This window comes from Netta rufina (assembly GCF_964035555.1).
Source record: "Netta rufina genome assembly, chromosome: 1".
In the NCBI taxonomy this organism is placed as follows: Eukaryota; Metazoa; Chordata; class Aves; order Anseriformes; family Anatidae; genus Netta; species Netta rufina.
In genome coordinates, this window is record NC_140123.1 from 126,221,412 (window position 1) to 126,241,775 (window position 20,364).

General features: G+C 37.2%; 1 protein-coding gene across 3 annotated transcripts in view; it reads right to left on the minus strand.

Moving 5' to 3' along the window:
- TSPAN9 (tetraspanin 9) overlaps positions 1–20,364 on the minus strand; it is a 171,795-nt gene that overhangs the window by 76,446 nt on the left and 74,985 nt on the right. For 2 of the 3 annotated variants that reach the window (XM_084294415.1, XM_084294414.1), the window contains exon 2: positions 18,150–18,229. In XM_084294415.1, the coding sequence (XP_084150541.1) occupies positions 18,150–18,212 (63 nt within the window). In that variant the 5' untranslated portion in view covers positions 18,213–18,229. Of the gene's footprint in view, positions 1–18,149; positions 19,141–20,364 lie in introns of those variants that run through there. The other variant, XM_084294413.1, reaches the window with a different exon arrangement.

A 20,364-nucleotide genomic window follows, 5' to 3' on the forward strand; every position in this document is an offset into this window, starting at 1 on the left:
GCAGTTGAGAACTTTAATCATACCTCAGGAGACATGGGTTCAATTCTCAGCTGTTCTACAAATCATTCATTAACTGTATTATATATTTATATATTCCAACTCACCATCTGTAAAATATATGGAGAAGTATTTCCTGTGTTTGCCTAACCCATTTCAGGTCCATCCCTCAACTGTTGGGAGCATCTCTTACTGTCTCTTCATTCAGAATCTCATCACACACAACCTCTCTTGCTGAAAATTATCCTGATACAGCACTTTAGGCAAGTATCAACATAAGCATATGTCCACACTGTGCTCCACTCCAGGTTACCTGCAGGGTCCCAGAAGGAATGGTAGACTTGCATATGCAGATAAGATAATCAAAGTTAAAGCCTCCTCCCAGGACTAAATTCTGTGCTAGCAGGTACATACCATGTACCAGGGCATGTCATTTTTAGGCCTCTCTTTGGAGCTCACCTATCAACTCTTTACTTCCTTCAATCTTCCCATAAGCCTAGCAAAACCTGACTGCAACAGCCTGTCAGATCATTCTGAAATTATATGTGATCAATAAGCAAATCAGTAAAAAACAACTCTTTTCTACTTCCAGCTCCGACTCTTTGAGACAAAGATTATACTTATTAGGACAATATTATTTTATGTGACAATGATGACACACAATCCCTCTCGCAAGGAGCTGTTTTTTCCATTCTAGAAAAAAAATATATTTTCTGCCCTGAGCAACAAAAATTTAAACCTTACTACCCTGTGTTTGGTATCAGGCATGACTATCTCACTGTAACCGGTGTTATATATTTTTTTTTCTCCATCAGTCATGTTTGTTTTCATACCGACTTTTTTTTCTGCTGACTCTGAAATTGGAAATATCCACCTTCCCATTTAGAGACAAATTGAGCTATTTTCTCCTGCCACATTTTGACTCATAGCTAAGCTTCTGCAAGGCAAGTTCTGCTGTTTGAGCAGTTGTTACGACACTCTTGTACACAAGGTATCACAGATTCAATGAAGCAACTATTTCTGTCAATCATGTAGATACACTCCTGGGCTTGGTAGCGCTAAAAGGAGGAGGAGTGGAAAGAGCTCCAGGTTATCTCAGACACAAAAATCAACAGCCAATCACAACTGGCCAATTGGTGGTTGCAACTACAGAAATAAATAAATAAATAAATAAATAAATAAATAAATAAATAAATAAATAAAAAGGGGGAAAAAAAGAAAGAAAGATGGTCTCTAGAAAGACCCCTAGCAGACGGGAGACCTGACTAAATGTGAAGTATACTTCCCTACATACGTTTTATACTGAATGACTCTGGTCAGGACAGGTATTTACTTTGTATCTCAGATGTCCACCTTGTAACCCAACAGAAAGTGAAGCGAAGTCCTTAGTGAAGTACTTTGAAATTTGAAGAAGAAAGGTGTATTAACTTTCCTTGTCCCTTCAAGATCTTCATCTTAATTTTTTGTTAGTTTTCATTTCAGTGGGATTAGCACAAGAAAAGTATAAGGCTCCTCCCGAGCCCTAAGTTTCTTTATTGATTTATTTTATTTATGCTCATTAAAGGTGGCAGTAAAAAACAATGTGCGTATAACTCCAAAGCAAACCTGGATTCTCCCAAGTCCCTGTGCTCTTCTGATTTTTCACCTCTAGTTTTTGCTTAGCAGATGGAAAAAATAGAAGATCTGTCATATACAACACGAGTAACCTCAATATAAAACACCCTTATATCTCCCTCTGCCAATGTCTCCTAAATCAATTTGGAAACACCACAAGGCATCTTTTTGTGATCAAATGTATTAAAAGAAACCTCTGTAAAGAAATTGTGTAGAGGTTGCAGCTCAGTAGCAGCTATGGCAGTGCCATCAGCTTGTACTCCCTATGCTGTGGGAAGTCCCCATGAAGTCATAAATGGAGCTCTTTATGCTCTTGCCATAGGCTCACATGGGTACACATTAGTCCAGAACGAGCAGGAATCTCTTTTATGAAACCACACTATTCTAAATTAGAAGAATGGGTTCATTTAAGCAGGTCTTCCCAATTCACTACCTTTGAATAAAAAATGTTAAATAAAAGCTCATGTCATTTGTCAGCTGAAATGTATTTTTTATCTCTATTGCTATATTTGTATGACTAGGCTCTGAAAACAATTTTAAAAGGTCCCTTCCTAAATAGTACCTTACACAGCAACTAAATCACAATGAGTTTTTGCTTCATGCCAAAAACAGGGAGAGAGGAAGAGGACCAACAACAGCAAAACCACTAAAAAAAAAAAAATAGAACCACAGTACAAGACTTGATTTTCCAACTATTTGCACAACTGCTGTGTTACAACTTCACTGAAAGCCATACAGTCTATTTAAAAGGTATATTAAAATGGGCTCAACTATTGCCAAGTACTCAAAAAATATGTTAGGAATATTCATGATCTAGTGTATCCAGTCTTTCTCCAGTGTCCACTGTTTCACCTGGGAGAACCAAATATGTTTGTACCCTTTTCTTTCTCCTCCTTTTTCCTAGGCAAAAGGCTGCCCCTGCTGAGTCTCAAAGAGCTGAGCCATGCCATACCATCAGAACAATTTCAAACTCCATTATGTATAATGTCATGCCCTCCAGCTCAGTTTCTTAAACCACTTTTAAATTAAACTAAGGAACTTAGCTTACTTAGTTAAACTTAACCAAAATAAGCACCACAAATACTACTTAATCTTTCAGAGGAAAAATAACTCAGGGTCCATCCAGAACAGTGATGACATGTCATGTCTTTGTGGAAAGCTCTATGGTCCCAAGGTTTTTCCTTTCAGGCATGGCTTCCTGATTCTGTACGCTGCCTTTTGTTTCCTCACTGCTGTGCTCATTACAGCACTAAGACAGGTCTTAAATCTATATAATCCTAAGCAGCTGTAATTCAGTAATCCTTTTTTTCCCCTTCATGCTATTGGGTTTGAAAATTTCCTTTGCTAGGCCTGCCCAGAACACTGCCTATAACACAGATAACCTTAAGCTGACTAGTCAGAAAATACATTGCATCAACGACAAGCCATACATCTGCACTCATACTGAGGCAAAAAGAGCCACTGCTGAAACAAATGTCACATCTGATTGCAGTCTTATAAGAAGAGAGGTAGGAGACACCACAGGGCAGCAGCAATGAAGGAAGAAGCCTTCCTCTCCCCTAAGCTGCAATGAAGCAAGAAATTATTCTGGAGGTCATTACTGAGATGGTACTGTAATTACCATTTCTAGAAACCTTTAGCAATAAGTTGAAATCAGAAACAAGGCTCTTTATAAAGTGCTGAGCTCTTCTTTAAAACCTAAGAGAAAAAAAAATCTACCTATTATCCACTCAATAGTTTGAAGTCATGTCAGACAAACTGCATACGTGCTAGCATGCTGCTATCTGATTTATAAAAGCAATGTCTCACACAAGTGCAAATGAACCCTCTCTCAGCTTTCTCTGATGGGGGTTGGGAAAGAAAGCAAATAAGTAAGCAGCTGTTATTCCTCAGAAACCTGATCATAACCTGATCAGGATTTTTGCTTCCCCTACTCAGTTACCAAGTTTTGAATGATAGCAGGGCAGGTAGGATATTAATATGAACAAATCTAAGAGTGGACTAGAGATAGGTAGGTGTATAGCTAGGCTTGAGACACCAGCAAACTGCATGACATGGATCCTGACAAAAGGAAAGAAGAAGAGACTAGGGGCCAACAGAGAGGAAAAAATGGAGGAAGCTTTTATCCTCTCCATTATCTTTCATATTTCTTTATGATGCAGATAGCACAGCTGTAAAAGCTGAGTATGGATTCCCACATATAAAAATAAATAGTGTTGTTTTCCTCCTTTCATATTCATTTTTATGCACATCCTCCTTGAATGAGGTTGTTGAAGAACTCTTTATAGATCCAGAATCAGGATCTCATAACTGGGATTGTAAAACTTGTTGAATAATAGGCAAACACAATTTCTGTTTGTATCTGGATGGCTTATTTCTCCTTTCTGTTGTTTTGGCACAGTACTACCCTCCTGATATAGATTATTTCGCTCTCCTGGGAATTTCCCAAGACACAGGTATTGAGATAGGCAACACCTATGGACGAGTTATAAACACAACCACAAAACAACATGGGACATCACCAGAAAATATCAACATCAGGGACACAGGAGATAAAAACAACCTTGAGGAATAACAAATCTTTTCCCACTTTTTGCGAGTCACCTTTTGAGATAAGAAATAGGAAATGCTGCAGAGAAATACGTTTCAGGAGAAACACATTCCAGGGTAAGAAGCACAGTGAGGAAATAAGAGCAGTGGACAGCAAAATTAGGATTAAGTGACAACTGTAATACCAATGAAGTTTCTGATGTCTGTTTCTAGGACAAAGAAGGAAATTCATGCTTGTGTTTCTAATTTGAATTTATGGGAGAAGTGTATAATTCAGTGGATTTTCAGCATGTAAAATACAGCAAGTATTTAAGCTTTCCAAAAGCATGCCTTGCTCCAATCAGGATAAGCCATTTAGAATAAGCTGGGGAGGGGTTCATTAAATCACTTGTTTGTTATTCAGACCACAGGAATGTGAATTATATTGGAAAAATGAATCAATCATACAGCAAAAGCTCCAGATATTCTCTGGAGTCTACATTAATCAGCCTGACAAGATGTCACTAAGGATTGGGTCAGGCTCATAACACCACATCCAAGCAGTTGGGAAAAAAATCCCCGAGACTGCTGAAATAGGCAACAGTTCAGTCATTTAAAGTTGTCCCCAAAGGCTTGTGTCAACCATTTATTACTGCTCACACACAGTTGTAGAAGCTTTTAAGCAAGAAACCTGCATTCCTGGACCTTCTAGAAATATGTGTGTTGTGGAAACAAGCCTGATTCCAGCAATTTTCTGTGAGGACAAGCAAGATGAAGTATCCTGAAAAAAGTATGTTTGGGGTCCAACACAGTCCTCTGAAGAAAACATATTTAAGAACATGAAAAAGTGGCTAAAACTAGGATACACCAAAACAGATACACCTCTGGGAAACACACAGAGTTGTCAGAGTCACTTCAATAAAACACTTTAAAAAACAAAACAAAACAAAAACAACCAACAACTATATTTCTACAGATGATTTTTCACACACTTTTTTTTTTTTTTTTTTTAAAGACATTTCCTGTCTTAGCCCAAGGTAAGTTTAAAATATAAAGCAACGTTTAAAAACACTTGAGCAAACACACTAAAAATTAAGTTTTTATTCAAAAAAAAAAAAAAGCACTCACACTCCCCTAGCCCCAGTAAAAAACATGAAATCATGAACTCCTGAAATCTCTTGATTCTGATATAAAAGAATCTCACTTTGTTAATGAGACTAAATGTAACAGACAAAACAAGCACTTCGTGGACAGCAGGAGCTCAGCTCAGGCTAGAAATACAACTGCTGTAGAAGCAAAAAAAATTAGTAAGCAGTTCAGATAAATACTGTGAAGCAGTATAACACATACAGCAATGCATAAAATCAATATACTATACCAAAGAACACAGTCACACATTGATGCTGCTTGGATGCAGGAGGGAAAAGATCAGTATCTTTGTTCTTGTCAGCACTTGTGCCATCTGTACATTCAAGCTGGATGGAGTTTAAATGTGACTTAGTGACACAGTTGCAGGATAGACTACAAAAAGTGCTGAATGGCTCAAAGAAGCAGAAGTATTTATCTGAAGTGTTCTTCAGGAGAGACTGCAAGGGAAAGCAGTCAGATCCATTCTTTCAGGGAATAAATAATAAAAGAAGGAAAGTGTTAAATTGCAGCAATATAGTAGGAATGTAAATGCTCAAAAGTGAGGATGAAAAGTTTTCTGTCATTGGAGTAAAACTTCATCTAACTGAACTCACATGGAGTGCTGTGCATGCCAGTGTTTTAAATTGTATGTTAAAAGCTACACCACAGTGCACCACAACAGCATAAATATTAGTGTAAGCATCTAAATCATGTCCCAGGCTGCACTGGCAAGATTATATTCAGCACATCAAGGGATACAATTATTATTACAAGTATATTTTACTCTTCTCAGTACTTGATACACCACACTTGGAATGCTGTGTCCAGGTTTGGTCTTCCCAGAAGACATTCAAAACTTGGAGACCATCCAGCAGAGTGCCACTAAGACAAGCAATAGGCACAAGTTGCTGAGGGAATTTTTGTGTGCACGTGAGAAAAACTGAAAACAATTGGAATGAATTGATAAATAGTGAAATAAATTACTAAAAGAAATGATGGAATCTCTCTTTCAGTAAACACTCAAGGCTGAGCTGACAAGACCCGGGGTATTATAACCTAAGGCCTTGCTTTCCATAGAAGGTTGGACAAGATGGTCTACAGAGATCCCTATCAAACTAAACTTTTTTCTATGACCCTATAATCTAAACATACACTATGATCTAAACATCTGCTATATACTGTAACCTCATTTTTATATTAGAATTTCTCTGACTTCCTTCACATTCCACTAATGAAATAAAATAAATAAAAACAATAATGACAAGCAGAAAGGACAGTTCACTGTTTTTCAGAAAGACTGTCAGCATCTCTTGAAATTATCAAGCAGTAAGCTTAAAAGCAAGTTCTCTTTCACACAATGCATAATTAGGCTACTGAACTTACTGCCACAGCATTTCAGAAGGCCAAAAGGATAAATTACTTGAAAGGCATTACATGATTTTGTTCAATTCCTTTAGTGCCTTTTAAGCAGGAAGGATAGACCTGTCACCTCCAGTTTAAGAAATCCCTAGCATCCTCTGGAAGCTGGGAAAATAAGTCAAGGAAATATTATTTACACCATTTTATAACTGTTTATAGAGTTGCAATCTTCTTCATCTACACTCAGAATATGTGAACTTCTGGTTTGATCCAATATATCCATTTTTTTGTTCAAGCCTCATTACAAGAAGATAAATCAAACCAATATAAATCAAACACAGTAGTCTCAGCGTGTAACCATACTACTATGGTTTATTTGGATCATCAGTTTAGATGCTCACAGAAGAATGATAGAAGCCTTAGCACTACGATTTAATAAATCATGAAACACAATAACACTTTATTCTAACCGAGATATAAAAGGGAGAACAGACTGAGAAAAAAAAAAAAAAAAAAAAAAAAAAAACAGGACTAAATCCAATAATAGTGACTGTTTCCATATTTACCAAAAGGCAGACAGTGAAAATTCCCAAGAAAATAGCTTCAAACCTGCCAGAATAACAGATAGCTCTATCACACCAAGGTCATATATCGCAGTTACCTCCACAGGTCTATGAACAAAGTAGGTAACACCTAAAAACCAAACAAACACAACAACAAAGTACACCCCATAAGACACAAAACCAATGTAGCACTGAAAGACATAAACACATCATCCTGGCTGTGGAATAAAAAGATCCTACCAGAGAGTTCTTTCTACATTTTACCCACTGAAAAGGCAATTATAGCAAAAGTTTGACAACTGAAGACACACATACGGATGGCTTCAAAGGCTTGGAAAAGCAGAAAAAATCATTATTGCCAGATATGCAACAGGAAGCTTTTTCATCTTAATTCCTCTACCTTTTGTAAGTGTTTATTTTGGTTTATTTATTTACCATTCATGAAATTATTGTATTAGCTAGTTTGGAGTCATAAAATAACTTATTTTAATGTACACAGCAAAGAGAGATATCCCCTAGCAAAGTCTTCACCTTGACTCAAGTCCATTGGTTGACAGTCTCAAGAAGACAGCTTTAATTTTCCTAGGGACACTTTACAGGTAGTGGGCAGTTTTAGGATTTTTGTTACATGACATGAGAAAACTTCCACTCTTCTAGGTAATTCTGGAAGCCAGTGACATGCTAGAGTTCTGGAGAGTACAGCCTGGATGGTCTTAAGGTCCTGAACATGAAAGGAGTCTTATGCCTGGGGACCATGCTATATAAGCACGCAGAGTTCAGAGGTGTCTTGCCTGCACCAAGTCTCCCACAAGGCACTGGGCATAACAGATGGCCTGTTGCTTAAGACACTTATGAAAGACTTGAGAGGTCCAGATTCAGTTTAACTTTGTACAAAACATTTAGTAGGACACATCTACGCCATGGATATAGACAGATTTAAGCTCTCTGCCCAAACTAATCTGGAAATGAAAGTGCAGGGAAGACTGCAGCAAAAGACACCCAAGCTTATGATATGTGACAAGCAGGATTTCTAAGCTCATGTACAATGCCATGCACACACAACCAAACAGAATTCCATACAAGCATATCTGTACTACATGTGGACTTGCTAGTTCTGGTCTTCAATAGCTTTCAGCCCTCTAGCCTGTGCTCCACTGTAGGTATTCTCTTTGTTTTGGTAGCTTTCCATCTGTATTATGAGGATAAAAGCACTGCCCATACTTACAAGGTGTCAAGAGGATAAATACATCGAATGGTCTTAAGGGACTAAGTCTTACAGCAACAGATGTAATGTCAGTTCCTTAAAACAGCAGAAGTGGAGATGACAGGGCAATCAGAACTCTGAGGAAAGAGCAGTTAAGATCAGAAAATTGTCTTTTCTTTTTTCACCCCCTGAACTGGCTTTGTCTGCAACCAAAGGACACTGCAGAAAAGGCACTCATTGGGAACATGGTGATAGCTAGAATAACTGGAATGGATGGTGAACAAGCATATAGGACAGCAAGATTCTTAATCAGTAATTTAGTTTAAAACTGCTTTGAAATGATGTGAAATGAGTTTACATTTCTGAACTACAATCTATTGACAGGCAGCTCTTCTACCTGCTTAAGAACATAATTGGTTGGAAGTTCTCCAAGACAACACAGAAGAAAAAATAAGAATTGTGAAGAATGCAAGCTACCCAGCAATGACACAGATACTAACAAAATGTAACATCCAGCAACATTATTTAAAGATGTGCTTAATAAATCAATCAAGAACCCTAAAAGAAGAACAAACCTCTGATTCAGAAGTAGCCTTCGTGGTAACTCAAAGTTACTTAAAGTTACCAGCAGAATAACTTTCAGTTACTATGTATCTATATAAGTCAAACCATTTAAAAGGAAAAATCAGAGGACCTGCTACATGCTCAGGTGCAAAAATCTAATGAATCAGAAGTGATCAGTTGCAAAACTGTTCATTTTAGATTTGCAAATCTTATGTGGATTTTAGTTCTCTGAGCTACCAAATGAAGTGAATCTTATTGTGCAGTGCCAATTTTTACCCCTCTTTCATTTTTGCACCATTTCAGAATGTACACCATTACAGTGATCGTACATTACGGCATACAGAGATTATTACATATGACAGAATTAGTCTGAGTTAACTGCTTCCATTGTTAACTATTACACACAGTATTTGCAGAGTAAGCTGTTTGGTTTAACTTAACATGCTTTTCATTGCATGTACAGCATAGCAGAAACGTACGCACAAGCAACTAATACATCTCTGCTAACTACTAGTAATTTGTTAAGCTGATGAAACCCTACAGCTTACAGGCTTACAGTTGTCTGTTCATAACCATATTTTCATTGAAAGCTCATCATATTCTTGCTTCAGTCCTCTTAACCATACAGAAATTAAAAAAAAAAAAAATGCTTAATTTAGTTTAAAAAACTGTAAATCACAGCTCCTTACAATTTGGAAATTAATAGTTCTGTAAGTAGCAAGAGATTAGCACACCAATTTCTATTGATTTTAAATCCTTGCAATGACTCTCAATGCATGATATATACTTCCCAATCACACAGGGATGTTTCAAGATGTTGCTTTTAAGAATCAACAGTCATGCAGTGACTTCCTACAGTTTGTACCTACAGCCCTTGAAATTGTACCTGAATGCACTTGAGAAAGAAATATGAAGAAGTATACAAAAGAAATCAGAAAGATACAAATTCAGTCTCTGACATTCCACGACAAGTATTATATTGAAAGAAAGACACATAGACACTTAGTAGTTCAATGTATTTTCAAATGTATGCCTCTCTGGTGCACAAGGGTTTACATTTAGGATAGTCAGAAGATGGGCAAAAAGACAGGAGTAGCAAATTCAGCTTGCAGTGAGGACCAAGCAGACTCAACAAGAATCCATGGGTGCACAATTCCTTCCCGAGTAAAACAAAAGCAACAATTTTCTTTTAAATTATTAGTTCTTTTGACTCTGAAAAACTAATTCTCATATACTTCATTTAACAACGAACATAAACAACTCAAGGAAACAGAATCAAAGATATTGCTAGCTAGACATGCTGTGCTTCAGCTTCCATTCCCTTCCAAGGGATGCAAGGACGACCAACAGCTAGAGCATACAGAGGCACTGGGTGAGAAACTAGATGAAAGCCTATGTGGCAACTGTGACACTAAACATTTACAGTTGGGTTCAGACTGGTTACTAATGCTCTAGGGACTTGACTGTGACTTGTTAAAGGACAACCACAAACATGAGCTAGACGAATAGTAATGCTGTGGCATACCTAGCACCACCTGCACTACCTCAGCAGTGATAAACCTATTTGCCATGGTGCCAAGTTTTGACAGACACTAATGAAGATAAATGACAGATGACTTTTGAACTTCAAACCAGCAGCAAGCTCCAAAAATATTCAATATCCCTGCTAAGCTAGATGGAGTGGTTCAATGAAAGAGGCTTGGACAGCAACGTGAACTTTTGCCTGGTTCAGGAAATGATGGATGAAAGAACAATCACTCCAAATTTCCAAACACTTGGAAGTTTGGCTATGTCTGCTGAATACATGCAGCAATTTAAGTTGCTTCTAAGCAGCAAGGGACTGAGCTGAATAGATCTGAATAGAATTAGGTCTAATTTGTTCCAGAAAGTTCTGAAATTGCTTTGGGTTCACTGTCTGCAGCCTTTTCTCTAAATTGATATTAAAATGATTAAATTTTATGTTATCACCCCAAAAAGCTCAGCAAATATTCACTGTTCAACATACCTCCAGCCATATTAGGTCCCTTTACTTTTCTTGGAAGGTGTAATTTATTTATACATTCAAGGTATTTAAAACAGAGTCCAAAATATTCATCAGAATTCCTCCATTAATTCCAAGTTCCAGTGAGATGCTGAAAGGTTGGGTAACCTTACCAGTGATGTAGTATGAACACAGAGGAACTACTAAGTATACTATACCAAATTATCTGCAACAACTTGGCTGCCCCCTTGGAATGTCTTAACGTTATGTACAGCAAAACCCCAATTAAGTGAACATTACTTTCCAAAAACTGAACTACATTCCCTCATCTTTTCTACTCAGGTTCTGTTCTTCATCAGCACATTTAAATAAGCAAATCAGATGCCCTCTCAGACAGCCAGACAATGGAGTTACAAGCTTATCCTATTCTACATGCGTGAGGAAGATTATACCCCTTTGGATCAGCTTTTTGCAGACATACTTACCAGGAAGGCAGCACAAAGAGACATAGAGGGAGCATGCTAACAAAGGCCAAATCAAGCAGCTTACTGATACGTTCTACAGGAGCCTGTGAGTCCAGAGGTAAGTAAGATACATTGCAGTTACTAAGATAAAATAACAAAGCTAACAATAATTCTACACCATGATTACAACCATAGCCTTATAAAAGTTGGTATTTTGATTATTTTTAAAAACTGGGGACTTGAGACATAGAGCTGAAGAGATTTGCTTAAGGTCACACAGCCAGAGGATATAAGGAATAGAACTTGAATATTCTTCAAGAGGTTTAACCTTCAGGAAGGCTGGGGGTTGTCACATGCTTTCTAGTTTCAAATTCTTATTCTGCTTCTCACTTTCAATGACTGTCTGCATATACAAATGAGGAAACTATATACAGCAGGCTACATTATAACTGATGTATAAAACATCTGCTTTTTGAGTTATGAATCAACTTATCATTTATCCAAAATAACAGATACAAATGGCCCTCACACCTACCTACATCTGGAGTAAACACCTCTGCACTGAAGGAAAACAAAATTAATTATTAAAAAAAAAAAAAAAACACCAACTGATTAAATATGGTGTTAGTAAAGAGCAGTAAGTGAGAGGAACACCATGAAAAGTGCCATATCGGATGTCTCCCTTGTCAAGTTTCAACTGCTTAGACTCACTCCCCTAAAAACAGTTATGGGGCCTCCACCACCTGGATTAACCAGTCTAAATCAGCTCTGAAGCAATCCTTGCTATTTTAAAATAAAAATAGTCTCAGGCCTCAAATCAAGTTTGATTATTAAGCTATAATGTCACATTACAGTTTTTTTTAATGGAGTTTATTTACACCATATTCATTAGGACACCACAGCATTTGAACTACATACTGCATTTTCTTCTCTCAGCCAAAATGCTGACATGCAAAAACATTTGTCTAATTGTACTCCAACACTGATGTGCATGTTTACATAGGCAAACTAAAGAGTGGTATACCATCTGGAGGGGAAACAAACTAAACGCCGGACTCTTTTCACAGCTTCTCAAATCCCTATTAAAAACTGAGTTCTTCCTGCTAATGTGACTGAACATACTAGCCTTTAGAAAATTAAGACCATTGGTTTTCCAGATTTCACTGTATTGCCCTCAATAACTTTTTAAATTATTATTTTTATTTTTAGTAGCCTTACTCTCATGGAATTGTACAATTGTCACCTCACTGCTGTTCTGTGTCATCACAGTAAAAATATGGCAGAAGTAAATATTGTTATTATGTCAAGAGAAAAAGCATCTTGGGGTCACTCACTGTCTCTCCTTGTCATTATTCCCTGTGTCAAAAAATGGGTGCTATCAGATAATGCATTCAGGGCAGGACAACAAATGAGAGAATTTCAAAATGCTTTGCATTCTAAGCAGTCTGTAATGTACAATTTTGTTCTCATTTCAGGAACAAACCCTCTGCCGTGCCTCTCTTAAACCTCAGAGATTAACTTTCGGTTATGCATAGGGACAAAGTCTGCTCACAAGATTTATCTGTTTGACCAGCGGGCTCAGATGAGCATTAAAGCTTTGTACTTCAGACTAGTGTGCTATAGTAGTTATTCCAGATAGGGACAGATACACATTTAAGAATGGATTACCCCATATAAGCCATTCTAAAATTTTTAGCTGCTCAACAGTATCAATACTTCTGACACCAGCCTCACCCAGAGAAGGGACACGCTCCCTTTGTTTTAATTTGGTCTGATACTTAATAAAAAGTGACTTTCATGGCTGCTGTGCTACTTTATGCTCACTGATAATCATACAACATTATTTTTCATCTATAAGAAAATATATGAATCACTCCTGCTATAAGATTAAATAAGGCAAATTATCAATGCAGTATAATTTTCATAACACCATCAATGAAAAATTTGCTATATTTGACTTTTCACTGATATTTCTGGACCAGCAACTTTCCAAAGCACATTTTTCTCTTCTAGCTATGTTTTAGCAAAAAGAAAATGTTCACAAACAACTAAAAAATTTATTTCAAAACTGTATGATAAATATCTGGATTTGGAAATTTGACTCCATTTAACTTAGATAAATGTTAACTTCTGCTCATAATTACACTATTAATTAACAGGTACTATTCCTATGAGAATTTATAGTAGTTTAGGTATAAACAACTTATAGAAGAAGCCACATTAAGAATCTTCCTTCCTGACTATACTTAGCCTTCCTACCCATTGAAATACAGAAGATGAGAAATTTAATCATCTTGCTAGATGTTACCCCTAATAAAATGCGTTTTATATTAAAATGAAAGCAATGCTGAAATCTAACAAGATGTGTATTATGAATGTTTCACTGTATGTGGAGTCATAACCTTAATTTAATAGAACAAATTATACTTTGGAAGACTGTCTACTTGTAAAGTTCTCTACTGAAGTTTTAGTAATTTATTCCTGTCACTGTAAACTTTACCTTTTAATTCTCATTATGAAATTCTCATTTCATGAACAAAATTTCTTTTCAAAATTTTTGGATTATAAAATTTACATTTTACGGCAATAAGATTTTCTGGTATAGTCTGTGAAAAAAAAAAAAATCTTGTAAATCTTTTTTCTAATTAAAAAAAATAATAATGAAGTGAAATGTACCCATTAAATACTTGTACCCTAATCTTTACATTTGGTGATTACCTTTCTTGAAAACTAAGCTGTAATCTGTAGAAGCAAAAATCAATATTTGATTTCTTCTGCAGTGCTATATTGGCTGCTTTGCAATCTCCATGTGTTTGCACATAAATATTCTGAAGGCAAATTAAATCAACCAACATTTCTAGTTGCCCCGTCCATCATATGCAAAACATATTATGCACTTAGGATAAATTCGGTGTAAATCATCATCCTAGCCACACATTTAAATACTATAAGCTTCCTTAACCCTCAGCTCAGACTTCCCTAATCTCTAAAAGAAAGCAATGCCAGATGGCCATGAACAACTGCTAAGAATCAGAGGGCCACAGAGAAACACCTGAAGCCCTCAGTGATACGGTGGAGAAACACCTTCTGTTTCGACTTACTGCTGGGCCACACTTAGATCAAATTGCCTTGTGGAACTCACATGCAGTCCTTCCACATTAACTCATACATCTGCTAGGAGTTTTCAAAACCTGTATTTTATTGTCATGAATCTAATTTACCAACACTTAATTCCTGTCTGGCAGAAACAATGCACCACCTCTTTGTCATACTTATCACAGTGGCAGTATGTTTGTTATACGAAGATAAAGACAATCCACTAACCACTGTGCTTCTCCATCACCTTCAGGCATATACATACATATACATATATAGGTACATATAAAAAAATAACATATACAAAATAGTATATATATAAAACAATGTGCATACTGTATATGTATATATACACACATATATAATTGGTCTTCAAATATGCATGAGCTGGTTGCCAGACTGAAGGTGTAGCACAGCTCAGTGCTGCACGAGGGACAGATTATGTCCTTTTCTCTGTGCCAAGAAGCAAATAATGAACAAAGATTCCTCTTCTTCAACAGAAGAGCATCCTTCTTTGAGCCAACACTGAGAATTGTTCAAGCTAATAGTGACCAGCATTCTGGGACCCTACAAGTACTGAAGTATATAAGTATTGAAGAACCACCTTTTTACTGGAGAAAAACATCACTTCCCACAGCCCAGCCTTCTGCTACTACAGATTCAGAACAACATAGCTTTGTGACAAGCAGACTGGATGGCCCATTAACTGCTTCATTCACCACACAGCTGCTAGACTGTGTCTATAAAAATTCCTTGAAACACAGTTTTTCCACCTATGTTTCCAGTTGCCTAAATCAGTTCCTGTATGAAAAATACAATTCTTGACTTTGTCAGAATATAAACGTGTGGAAATGGTCTCTTCACCTCTAAGAACAGGAGTCTCACTTGGTTTTAAATATGAAGTTCAGACAGATTTCATGCTCAAACAGGACTCTTCTTTTATATATACATATAATATATAAAAAAATCACCTTGCATCAGAAAAGATGAAAGCCACTGCTCAAGAGCAGACACAAATTCATGGTTTTGGACTTGAATTTCTTAACAGAAATTCAGAAGGAAGCAAGGTTCGAACTGCAGCAGGGTGCTACAGTCTCAAACACGGCCCTGACAGTGATGCTTGGAGACACATTCTGTACTTAATAGCCCAGTGTGCTGAAAGCCAGGACAGACGAGAACAAGCAAACCTGTCAATGGGGGAAAAAAAAGTTGAGAGGAAAGACAGGACTAAAATAACATGGAGTGTTCCAGTACAGGGAGTTGGGGGCAGTGGCAGAGCTGTGAGGGAAGGACAGGGCTGGTCTAGCAGGAGGCACTGACAATTTCAGTGTCAGCAAGGAGTGCATGTAGAGCCAAACAACCAAGACAGCCATAGTAGGACAAGCATAGGTTCCAGGTGCAAAGCCAGGGATGTCAAACTACAAGAACATCTGCCAATAGCATGATTCATTCTAGCTCACATTGCCATGAATAAAAAGAGAAGAATTTTATTTATTCAAATGGCTCAAGACACAGGACAATAGCATAGCCTGGTTATAGAGAACAAGAATCTAGCAAGACTGCAGTCCTCTGGAAGAATGCACAGAATTGTCAAGACTGGCTAGAAAACTGAATTTAAGTCAGATAGAGTCAAGAACGGGGGACTTCTGAATCGGGACAATGGATCACATTTCTGTTGTAAACTACCTGACATCTTGCATTTTAGCATTTTTCTGTAACAGTCATTAAAGCACCATATTCATTCTGTTTAGCCTGCCTCATAAATATATATATATATTAGATCAGACAGAGATGTGACTAAGTTTAATAACTGAAATAAAAGCAGTATAAGCCTAATTAGAAAAGACATATAAGGGAAGGGGCAAAGGGGATTCAGAGGTAAGAGTTAAGCAAGTACAGGGTTCTAGACTATTTCAGATAGTAGGTTAGACTTAGTCAAGAAGCAATGTATTTGTACAAAGTCCAGCAGAAGCTAAATAGTCATAGATGAGCACACAGAAGAGGTCTAAAATATTGTTTGCAAGGTCAAGAAATGGAAAAATGTGCACAGAGGGTCTTATACCCAGCCAATGTTGCTGCTTGGGAAGAAGATAAAAGAAAAAAAAAAAAAAGGTGACAGTTAAGAGGACATGAACAATGGTATCAGAAGAGCTATAAAAAATAATGGCAACATACAGTACATGAAAATAAGTATATACATATATATATACACATACTTCTAAGGTGTCAAAGTAATAAAACCTTTGAGTCAAATAGAAATGATTTATTCCAGGAATAGTTAAGGCAACATTCTGGTAGGGTTTGTATACATAAAATAAAAAATAAAAACAATTACTAGTGAATTTTGATCAAATGGTCTTCATCTACCACTCCTATCTTTCTGTTTAAGTAAGATTCCCACAACTTCAGTGACTGAAACATTTTAATCTATTACTCCTAAAAGATCACTGTTGTTTGGGTGGTTCAACACTATACCAAATCTCCCATTAATACTTTCTCTCAATGTTATTTCAGTAACTGGGTCAAGAGAAACAGAGAAACTCCTAGTAAGACATCCATTTGTACACTGATGAGCCCTACATCAGAGATAGGTATCTGGACTGTTAGTGGTCATTCTTCCAAAATAAATCCAGAAAGAGGTGTATTCGTTTATGTATGAGGCATATTGTATATTTCTGGATCACAGCCATGAATGATTTTGTTCATTTGTCCAGAAGTTGCAACCATCAGGAAAGCAGTGTGCTTTGATTTTAAACAAAGCAAACTACTTCATATTGAGCTCTGTTCATGCATACACAGTATTTCAATTAGCCTGTGATTTCCTCAAAAGTACTGTTCACTTAAGGATGCCTAGCTGGCAGTTGACTTGAACTTTTCCTCCCTCCCTTGTACGTGACACTGTTTTGCTCAAAGTAGGCACTATGCTTTTAATTTGCTTGCTGAGGCATTGTTACAACTCTTCATGTGTCTTGGCCAAGGGAAGAATTTAGACCCCTGAGAAGCAAATGCAAGTCTCCAACTTCACACATCAACATGGACAAATGTAGCTGAAACTGAATCCAGACTAATTCATCATTCCAGTAATTTCGCATTTATGCTGATACCATAATAGGTTAGAACATATGTAATTTACTGTTTTTAATTGGACAAATGGAACAGAACTTCGTTCAAATGAAAAAGCCATTTGTCAAATGAAGTTTACATAAAATAAATGAGATTTATGGCAGCAATGAGAATGCACTTCTAAATTAAACTAACCTACAGCTTAATAAAATATGAGGTATTACAAAAGAATGCAAAAATCCTTCTAACCACACGACTTTAATGCTACAATAATTCTGCTCTTCCTAAAGGACAACAATTTTGCCCTTTCTTAAATAATACAGTTCAAAACACATATTAGAACACTGAGTTTCAAGAATTAGTAGTTAAACCACAGTAATCAGGTGATAGTAAAGATATAGAAAGCTTGTGCATTTTCCCATTAGGCACAGGTTTAACACGGAAAATATTCTATGCAGGTGGAGGGGGAGGGGAGGGAAACATGGGGGGGGGTGACTTACTGTAGTACTTCACAGATGCACTATTCACATAATGCAGCAGTACAGGATACACTAATAAATGAAGGCAACTGAAAAGGCAGTACTCACCCAAAATATCAAATTGAAAAGGAACATCACATATTTCAAACAACACAGGCAGCCTCTTGCCATGTTGCACTTCTTAAATTCTAAAAGGAAAACAAAGGACAGATCCAGATAAAAGACCACATATTTGCTGCCTTTGGGTGCACTGTATTTGTCACTTTTTATGCCAGTCCCAGTTCCAACACCGGTCCCGGTTCCAACCCCGGCGTGGTTCTGTGTGCGTGATCCAGCTGTACCATAGAAAGCTCCAGCAGTAAAACCTCGACCAAATTGCCTCCCTGAGGCGGAAGGCTTAGCAAAATCTGAATCTTTGCTATCCAAAGATGGACTCCGGTGAATTGAAGAATCCTCGCTACTTGACTTCTCCATGATCTCTCTTTCCACAGTTGTCAGATTTAATGTATAGCATCTCTCACCATTAAACGCAGTGCCTTGCAAACGCACAGTACAATAAGGGCTGTCTGTATTTTGCTTCTTTTTTTCTTCATACGTAAATCAGATAATCACTGCAGAATTTATTCACTGCATTGTTGTTGTTTTTATCTATTTTTTATAGCAATGCAGACTGTACTCTATCTGTACCATGGATTTATATATTAACATCCCATGCAGGAGCATACTCATGATTTATCTTGATGAATCAGTTATGCAGAACTTCAATTTTTATTCAGAAAAGCCATAAGCTCCTTCTCTCTGCCCTTAGTCTACAGCCCTCTAATCTATAGGCAGCAGATGGTCCTTGCATCCATTTCCAAAAAGCTTCTGCAGTACACCTGGGCGACTTTCCTGTAGCCTGATCACTTTTCTTGCTCTCAGCTTCCTTCTCTGTGCCTCTCTGACCGTTTCACACACGCTGTCTTTTTTTTTTTTTTTTTTTTTTTGCCACCCGTTTGCAGTATCTCATTCAGTAATCAGCTGTAACAGCACGCTCTGTGTTTCACTGCTGTTGATGTGAAATCATCAGCAGCTGCAACCACTGGGCATTTCCCACAGAAATCCCTGACCTAACTATCAAGTAATAAATCCACCCTCTTGCTTGCCCCTCCTCTCTGCTTCCCATCTGACCAGTTAGAAGAAGCCTTCTCCCCTAGGGCACACCTCCATGACACAGTACCTTTAAGAGGATTTAGAATTACTCTTGACTGTACAAGTGCACAACAGAAAATCTCTTTAAATGTCAAGTACTGTTTAGCTGTTTATGAGCTTGAACTGTGAGGTAATGATACTCATTTTATGCAATAAAATTCTGCTAAAAGTATGGATTAGATAGACGAGACCTAGCCTCTCCCTGCTCGCAAAATTAACAGTGACTGCACGTACTTACATTTTTTTCTGGCTTAAATGTCACGGGACAAGGAACTGGTACAGACTAGCAGCTGACATACACTGAATAGGCACATATCTATACATGCACATAGCACAACGCCATCACCTATGATATAATTAACCATAATAAGAAAAGCAGAGCTGCTGTCTCTTAAAGGATGATCAGTCAATTCTTAAGACTTGAAATGCAAGGATATCTGAACCTGCAGCTATTTACAGTCTGTTTAACTAGTAAGTCAGAGATTATTCTTGTGTATGCTAATAAATCATCCTACATTGCACGTAGACTGTGAACTAGAAACTCTGACCCAAATGCCACATTACTTTTCTGGATAGTAACACAACATATCTGGTAGAGCTCTGAAACAAAGTGGGCAGGAGTGTGCAAATGTGGTGGTGCCTATGTGTGCAAGTGCTTGGAGTGGAGGGAGAGAAAAACTTCAGGTCACAGCTGGAACTTACAAATTTGTCATTTTGTCACAACCATAAAAAGAGCACATCGATGGTGCAAAGTGGGAAAACATTTAAATTGCTGGTTATTTTTTATTTTTTTTAAGAAAGAAATCATCTCAGGAGGCCACTACAAAAGAAATACAGCTACCAGTAAAAACAAAAGTTATTCCCAATTTTAACTGACCCTCTCACATTTCTTCAGTCTTTTATGCCCAACAGCACCTTAAAATTCTATTATTTTTATATTGCAACATTAGAATCAACATTCTAAAGCAATGCAGTACCTCTCCTGATAAGCCTTTTCTGTGAAGAAATCTTTCTACCATGAAGTACTTCATACCATGAAATACATAGTATTTGTAAATGTAATAACCTTCTCTCACTTCTTCTGCTTCTTGTTAGAACAGGATTTTAACAGGCAGGCCCAAGACTGTGTCAA